At 38.2% G+C, this 9120-nt stretch overlaps 1 protein-coding gene across 1 annotated transcript in view; it reads right to left on the bottom strand.

The window, feature by feature from the left end:
• The window catches only part of USF3 (upstream transcription factor family member 3), a 14584-nt gene extending 6155 nt beyond the window's left edge, over positions 1-8429 (bottom strand). The window contains exons 1-5 of the mRNA XM_029085767.1: positions 8371-8429; positions 6211-6239; positions 3712-3794; positions 2059-2155; positions 1-922 (exon numbers count right to left, since the gene is read on the bottom strand). The exon at positions 1-922 is cut by the window's left edge and continues 6155 nt beyond it. Coding sequence (XP_028941600.1) covers positions 1-922; positions 2059-2155; positions 3712-3794; positions 6211-6239; positions 8371-8417 — 1178 coding nt within the window. The 5' untranslated portion in view covers positions 8418-8429. The remainder of the gene's footprint in view (positions 923-2058; positions 2156-3711; positions 3795-6210; positions 6240-8370) is intronic.
• Positions 8430-9120: the final 691 nt, after the last annotated feature.

Below are 9120 nucleotides of genomic sequence, written 5' to 3' on the forward strand. Positions count from 1 at the left end.
CAGTTCTCTAGGGGACTGGCAGGCAGAGTGCTTATTGCTGTCACAGCCTTAACTCCTTCCGCTGCAGAAGACACAGGCATTCCAGCACTACTTACTAAGTCAGGACTTTTGAGGACGTTTACAGAGGAAATACTATCTGCAGTTGACAGTCTCACAGATGGCACACAAGCTGTGTCCGTGGTTGAAATGACACAGCTTTCCTGAAGATCACTCCTAGAACTGTGTGTATTTGAGCAAGTTGCATTCACCTGTTGAACTTGGGAGGCCTCCGTGGAGGCACCAGAAGGAAGGTTGATTCCCTGCAGGAGTGTTTTCTTTGTTAATTTAGTGCCCTCCTCATCATTTTTACCTTTGGGGAGATTTTGATCATTCTGTGGTGTTTTACTTGAAGAACACTGTAGTTCCTGTTCTGTTCCAGATCGAGATGTGCTCTGCGAGCTGGCAGTGGCAGCAGCAAGCAGGCCTCGCTCGTTCTCCAGGGTGGAAAGCTCAAGAACATTCCCCGCTGGAGTTGTCTGAGCAGATGCCAATGCAGACACTGTAGACTGCGACCATGGCTTGTTTTCTGTGGGGTAAACACCAGAAATTGTCACAGGAGTCACTAGGTTGCAAGTTCTCTGGACTGGCACAACATTGGCTGTTTGCTTTTGTAAATTATGACCAACGTTAAACGTTATTCCCTGGACAGATGCTCCCTGGTTATTTCCGTTGGGTTGACTCCCATTTGAATAGACAATGATGTTCTTTTGAACTTGATCACCAGGAATAACAACCGAGACCTTCGCATTTTTGAGATTACCCTTCCAGTGGATTGTAGGGTCATCATACAGGCAAATGTCATTTGCTTTCAGTAGTTCAATGTATCTCCCGTTTTCCTTTTGCAGTTCATCCAACTGTTTCCGGAGTTTTTTGATCTCTTCAGCTACAAAACAGTGAGAGCACTCCATTACATCAGCACCACAGCAAACACTAGGTAATGTTACCACACGACTCAGACAGTAAATGCTATGTAGCATTGAAATAAACTGTTAATAGTGTAGGCCCTCTTCAAATGGTTAACATAACAGAAGTTAAGACTCTTATCCTGATAAGCATCTCTTGAGAGCGGGAAGGTGTATGAACTTCACAGACTATTCTGTTACCGGTAGCAGATATGTCAAACTATTTAGTTAGAACATCAGGTGAACTCAGATGAAACTGAACACTAATCAAGTTGTTTAGCTACTGAAGGAAAGATGAGCACATTAATTTATCTTTTTCTTTTCTCTGCTCCTTTGCAAACACTAAAACTATTTTTATTTAATTGATAATCTCATTGTTTTCTAGGTCAATTAAGTTTCATTATGTCTAAAAGTGATATGCAAAATTAAACACAAAGCATTTATGTAAAGCCACAAAAACCAGCAATGCACTTGGAGATGGCTCACCTACCTATGAAAATCACCTAGGTTTTCCAAACCCAATTACATAGACAAGATAAAAAACTACGTAGAATTCCATTCTATGGGTAGAAAAAAAAAATCACAAACTGCAACATTAGCTCTAAGATTATTTCTGTCATACCTCCATCACTGTATTTTTACACATCTGTTCAAGAAGATTGTATATGATGCACTGTATTTTTATAAAATAGGCTGTTATCACTTTTACAGCATTTGAAAGGAAAAAAAAAAATAACTCTATGCCTGAAGGAAACTCCACGTTTTCAATGAAAAAAATCTAACTAAAGTTTGTCAGAAATTGTTCTGGTGAGTACAGTAGAATAAATGAGGATGGAATCTACTAGATGATGTAGTGATATAGCATCACCTATAAGCTCTCTAATTACACCACAATGCAATTGCTTCATTATCTCATAGCTACGTGCAAGAACTTGGCATTCTGTTGGCTTCTTGTTTCGAGATATTCTAAGCAGCTGTATTTTTCACATGTATTGTGCATAATGTCTTGGGATTCCCAAATGTGTGGATCTGGGCTTTGTTGTTAGTCACTGCTAACAGGCACACAGGGGAAGTGAGTGACAGAAACTGTGGAGCCTCCAGCAGCATCTGTACTTACCCTGTTCGTTGTTCCCTCCATTTAAGAGAAGTTCATCATTCTGTCTTTTCATTTCCGTTATATACTTAAAGGCCTGATCCAGGATCATGTTCTTGCTCTTTAAGAGAAAACATATATATATATAATTAGGAGAAAGGTCTATCATTGGTAGGTCCATTAATGATGAGATTGCACTTGCTCCAAGGTGAGCCATCTCCAAGAGGTCTTTACTTTAAAAATGTGCTAACTGAATGATTCTCTGAATGTTGTCAGGTGAGGTTTTTTTTGGTTTAGGGGTTTTTTTGTGTGTTTTGGGGTTTTTTTTTAATCAACCACAAGTTTATTGAATAATACTGACCATAAAAATGCCATGAGTTTTTACAGAATAATATTTTCAATGCAGGAGCTGACATTTTCTGACACCCGAAGGTAGATACTAAGCCCACAGAACTCAAACAGCAAGCGTCATTTCTTGCTGAGCAGCCTAAAATTCATGTTCACTAATAAACGTATACATCATACAAAACCTCCAGGATACTGACTTGTAAATATTTTATGAGAAAAGAAACAGACATGGAGCAATTATCCAGGGAGGTGTATGCATAATTTTGCAAGTAATATACTGGAGAATATGGGAAGAGAAAATACACCCTAACTCCTCCACCATCTTCCTTTTATGCAACTATGCTCATTCTGCCTGTGAAACCTCTTGTTCCCTTCCTAATTTCTTCTTTTACTGTTCTGTAGGAACAGCCTTTTCTGTAGATTGCTTCATCTTGAAAAAAATGCTTCTGTGCATCAACCTCACACCATTCATCTTGCTTCATCTTTCACAAGGACAGTGTCTTAGATTACTATTATTATTACACTTTCTGAATCGCTTTCACCCTGTTACATGAAAGATGGCAAAAATAAGCATGATGCAACTCTATTTACATCTGAGGACATTACGTGATCACCACCAAAGGGCTGAGAAGGGATTGGAGAATGACCTTAAGAATGATTTTGCTTAACCCAGAGCTATCACCACTCAGGCACTGTACAGGCTACATTAAACAGCATTGGTAGAAAACGATTTGACAAACAAGAGTTGCACAACATAACCAGCAACCCACTGGCCAGATCCAACCTACTTCTGTGCAGCCCCACACCCTTCCTACCAAGGAAAGGGTGAACAGCTATCCATCCGCTTGATGCAGCAGGAGAGGATTTTTACCTTCTGCTGTTACCAACCTTCAGGCACCTGAACGAAAACTTTGGGAAGCTGTGAATCAAATGTGCAGGCAGGTATCAGCAAGCTGACCAAATCACTATGGGCAAATTAGCCCAGTTTATACCTGCTCCAAAATACTGCACATGTGAATTGAGGAGAAAGTCAGTCACATGTCCAACACGTACCGTTTCATTACTTCAGCAGGCATATGCAACACTTTCAGATAAAAAGCTCAAAATCTGTGTAATTACGTTCATGTGGCCCTGCACTTCCAAAAAGAAAGTCTATTAACGATATTTTTAAAAATACTAATAGCTAGTAAGATTTTTGAGCATAATAATTTAGACAGTTTTGCCTTCTTCCTAAGACAAATAGCAAAATAAGCTTTTATACTTCTACAGACAAGGAAACATGCAAGCATTTTACAGGAAACTTGTATGCACTTCTGAATGGACACTCACCTGCTTAAGTGCTGGAGAGCAGGGAATGAGTTCTCCAATTCTGTTTATCCCAGCATTAATCTTCTTCTTTCGATGTCTCTCCACTAAGCAAAAATAGTATGTGCTGTGTTATCTGGTTGGGCAAGTCAGCACAACAGCAGCACAACTTGTACCAATGTAAGGGCTCATAAATACATTATTTCATGACATATTGGAATACTCAATAACTTGAGAGAGGAAAAAAAATCGAATTAATAACACTCAAGGGAATTAAGAGCTGTAACATAAGCAGCAATATTTTCAAAAGCTGGGGATGTTCTGGAGCTCTCTGTGGAAATGAAGAGCAACTGCAACTCAAAATTCAGGTTTTGATAATGCTTTCTAGCTGAGTTTAATGAAACCCTTCTCACAAGGTAGATAAACTTCAGGCATACAGAAAGCAAATGAACCAAGATTATGGAAAGAATCCGTTGCACATTTGGGACAGAAATCCGTGTCTCTTAAATCCTAATGTCAAGTTTACCATCAGAAGTTAAATAATTTAGATGTTACCAGTTTTCAATCTTAATTTTAAATTTATATTGATGGAGTAGCCAAGACTGATTATAGCTAAAGCTCTAGGTTTATGGACTGTCAGGTGCTTTTTTATGTTCAAAGGTTTAACTGTTCCACAGGGTCTAATTATGACTGAGAGTAAAGGAAATATTTAATGAACAATATTTCCAGTGAATTACCTGTGTTGGAGAAGGTCAGAAAATGCTTTGTTTATAGTCCTCTAGTGACATCATTTACCTCTTCACAAGGCCTAAGCACTGTTGCAAAGGGTCTAGGTGTGTAAGTATCTTTGGGCATGGTTTTTTTGGGGTTTTTTTTCAGACAATATGAATCTACCCACTATAGTCAGCTTCTTTCAAATATAGTTCAGTCTCACGTAGATATTTTTTTGACTGAGATTTTTTGGTGTTCTACACAAACTATTAGATGCCTTTTTCCCAAAGAGCCTGAAAAGTTCTGTCATGCTTTTGTCAAGATTCAAATCAACATATTGTTTGTTCATTGTGCTGGGTATCACTTTGTGGTTTGTGCAGCCGAGCTGCTTTTGGTGGCACAGAAACACGCAGCGATCCACAGGTGAGTATATTTTATTGTGCTCCTTTACAAATGCTATACTGATTTAATTTAAACAGTTTCATTTCAGTAGTCTGTCACTTCAATTTACATTTTTCAAACAACTACATTATTTTTTGTATTTCAGGACAGGCTGGTGGTGTTGACAGAGACAGGCCTAAATACACTCAACCACAGCAAGCAAAGTCTCTTCTGCAAGAAATTTACCATATAATCTTAAAAACTTAATTTTTGTATATCTTACTAATACATACAGACATCACAGTGGTTGTGAAGTGCTATTCCTTTGTTTTGATAATATTTTCCACACTCTACTCAGCTTGTCCAGATATTAATGTCTAAGCAAGCTACGGGGTTGGAGGGAGCTGGTCCCCACATCTTGCAGAGTTCAGCCCAGTAGACGAAGACTGTGTAAAGCTATCGGCAAGTAAAGCAGGAACTGGGGATTAGAACAAGGTTGGCAATCTTAAAAGTAAACTTGTTAAGACTATTTCCTGATACTTCTTAATCCTTAAGAAATTGTCCACACCCTGGGCTGAGCCCAACAAGCACTATATTCCACAGCCTTCACACGGAAATTACTCAGTGGTTTTTCCAGTTGAGTTTGCAGAGACCACACAACAGTGCTGTTTAACAAAAGAACTGGCATCAACTTCTCAGAATAAACCAGACCAAAACCTGCCAGAGCCTTCCCCAGTCCATCTTTCTGCTGCTACTTGCAGAAGATTCCATTGGAGCTGGACACCAACAGGAAGAAAAGGCCACACACTGACCGAGAGATGAGACTCCTAAAACATACAGGGGGTATTTGCACAGTATTTCTGGGATGTCAACATCCAGGTGGGCACCTCAGCGACATGCTACAGGAATATTTCTAATCCAGGGATCCTCTAAAACTCTCAGGTCAGATATCCATCTCTAATTTGCTTAAGTGTTTATCTCTTTATCTTAAAAGAGGTGGGTGTTATTTGCATGTGAATGCCTGCACATTTATTTTCATTTAGAACTGAATACAACTGAAATTGTTCACTTCTTAGTTTACTAGAAGTAAACTTCTTAGTTACTAATTAGTTACTAATTACTCCTTAGTTACTAATGGAGAGCCAGGGACATGGTTCTACTTTCATACTTGGATGTGTTACTGTAACCTTGTACTGTGGCAAACAGCAAACTGGAGACCAATCAAGAAGCCTTTCTGCACAGGTATTCTATGCAAGGACACAGGTATTTGGTGGGGTGGGGTTTTCTTAGTGTATTACACTCCTATGGAGGAACCTTCTCCAAATAAGCATCTGTGCTTATTTCCAGACCAAACAACTGCAAAATATGTTTTAATAGTTCAAAGCATCTGTGCTTATTTCCAGACCAAACAACAGAGCACAATGTTCCTACCTGCATTATGTGTCTCCCGGTTTTTCTTTCTGTGAAAATAAAGGGAAAGTGGTGACGTGAAACAGAAGGGAAAAAATCTGCATACAAACAAATATTTATTATTTCTATTACAGATAAAAATACTAAATATTATATTCCGCTCTGTGAACAAGAACATAATAGAAGTCACATTCACAAGGACTGGTCTCAGACATCAGTATTAACTAATTTCTAACAAAAATTCGTTTGTGTTCAGACTTCAATAAATTTCAGCACAACAAGGCACAGCGTAATACTCCATTTGATTATTGTTACATATTTATAGGGCAGAGCTGGATTTTTATGTTTCTATTCAGCAACAGCTTTTACACTATCCAGTGTTCAATAAGGCCAAATATTTAAAAAATAGAACTAATTTCTGAGCAACAGCATAGTTAATTATTTGTTTGAAATGTTGCTTTTACATTCACTGGATCAATGAAACCGGATAAAATGTTACCACACAAATTGATTTTTCCAGACATGTTACCTTCAAACATCATACCTTCTGGTATCAAACATGCTTCCTTTGTGTGAGAAACCAGAATTACCATTCCTCTGCAGTTGTTCTTCTTTACTGCCTCAAAATTCTGTCTAGGTATAATTTGGGCGAGGGTTGTCTTTTGTTTTCAGATGTGCGCCTGGAATTTCTGGACTGATGGCAACCAGGTCAGAATCATTGTTCAATGCTTCCAATTGCTTTGCTGGAAGTCAATAAATCCCAAATGTGTACTCTACATATATAAATCAGATGCACTGTATACATGCAGTAAGCCAAATACTTTCAGGAAGTATAGTAAAGCAAAGCACGTGTTTTCTGGGAAAAGAAATATTCAAGAAAAAACCCGTCTGTCGAGTTTTCTGCCAGCAGCGCACTCTCAGTCTAGATGTTTGGCTAGAGCATGCAAAAAGCAGAGCAGCATCTTCTGCTCTCCTTTTGCACTGTTACAGCACAGTCCAGATGTAACAAGGAATCTGAAGTGAGAATACAAAATACGTGTGGATGACACGTGTGGTATCGATGGGGCGTGTATGCTTTATGCTTTGAGTTGATATATGTTTATTTTTCTACCTCACCAAAGGCCGTGTGCATCTAGAGTAACTTGGACAATGATTACAAGACAGTAATGTTACTGCAGCTGGTCAGACCTGGAGAAATTTGCTAAGAAATAATGCCTAAAGATGAACATCTTCAAGTCAAATAAGTGCCAAGTGAAGCTTGGATATCTGTTCTACAACTATTCAAGAAGTGATTCATCTTTTGTTCATTGAAAACTTGCACCACTAGAACAGGAACAAATGTAAACTATCATTTTAAATGGTTTCTTATTTTACAGTAAACCACAGTTTTCCCACATATCCAAAACAATCACCTGCCAGTCAGGATTTATCATATATCTTAAATATGCACAAGAATTTAAGGGCTGGAGAGACCCAGCTGCCCTTTGATTCCCATTACCAATACAGAATCCAAAATACTCTATTAGCAGGGTAAGAAAGATTGACAAAATCCATGAAGACTCAAAACATTTCTGTAGGACAGATCAATGTCCCTTGTGAGCTCTTCTTATAATAAGTCATATCCTACATGGTCACCTATCAGATCAACAAAGGAACAAACACCTAGAAAACTTCTAATGAGCCCTAAGTCACTTCGTTACTAATTTTGGTCACAAATTTGGTTACAAATTTTTGTTGTTGTTCAACCTCAAGATGTATTTTGAGTTCCAGCAGAGATTTGAGATGTAAGATTCAGATCCCATTGGGAGTTGAGTAAGAGATCTAAATTACTCTGTCAAAATGAGTACAGTGAGCCCCCAATATCTACAAAGAGTCTCCTCAATAATACAGGCTGCATTCTAACCGAGGTGGTGACACAGTTTTATACACATCTGATTAGTCAGTGTAATAACCAAAGAATCTCCATTGCCCAGGTAGACATGTCTTTGATAAATAATTCGGCATAGATAAGAGAAGAGAGAAAGGGGGTTTTGCAGCCACGGCTCCCAAAAGTTCTGGATCAACCCTGGTCAAACCTCAGAACTTCTTATCAATACCAAAGTTTTAGCTAAAAACTTCATAACTGTGACATGACTGTAGACTCCAGAACTACAAACCAGTAATTTTCCCACAGAAACTCACCGATGTTGCTTCTTAGTAGGTGTCTCATTCTCTGTCATCTCTGGCATGGTTTCGGAGAAGAGAGCCTGAAGAAAATTGCGGAAGGAATTAAGAACTCCTGCACTCTTCTGAATTCTTAGCACACATTTGTTACATGATTTTGCCTTTGACCACAAGGGCAGGGCCATACTACAAGGTATGTAAAGTCCACCACCTTGATGTAGAGCAGCTGGTCACGTGAGCATTAAAAATGAAGTAAGTTACCTAGCAGGGTGCTATGTGAACCCACGCTGTCTATGATGAACTGGTTTCCATTTCCTCAATTACTTTAAATATAAAAACAATTATAATCCAAACTACTTTTAAAGAAGGAAGAAGGAAAATCCTATGAAAATTTGAGTGTATGATTGTTTTTTGAATGGGAGGAGGTATAGCTCTCTTCCTCACTGAATATGCATTCAACTTCCAGTTCTAAATAAAGTGTGAATGCTAAGCAAAATACAAGCTACAATAAGGACATTTTATTAAAGACAAATTTAGAGTGCTATTAAGGTAGTGAATTATAAAACTTACTTGTTATTGAATTAACATTCAGTTTAAAATGGCCCAAAATGATGCCCTATGTTCTCAGATATATAAAATTCAGTTAAAAATAAAGTTATGAAATACAGTTATATACAAGGCCTAATGAACTGCACCTAACTTGTCCTCATCTTGAACACATCAGGAGCCTGTGGTCAGACAAATAAAAACATTATGAAAAAATAAACA

The sequence above is a fragment of the Antrostomus carolinensis genome, unplaced genomic scaffold (assembly GCF_000700745.2).
Source record: "Antrostomus carolinensis isolate BGI_N321 unplaced genomic scaffold, ASM70074v2 scaffold13847, whole genome shotgun sequence".
NCBI classification, from domain to species: domain Eukaryota; kingdom Metazoa; phylum Chordata; class Aves; order Caprimulgiformes; family Caprimulgidae; genus Antrostomus; species Antrostomus carolinensis.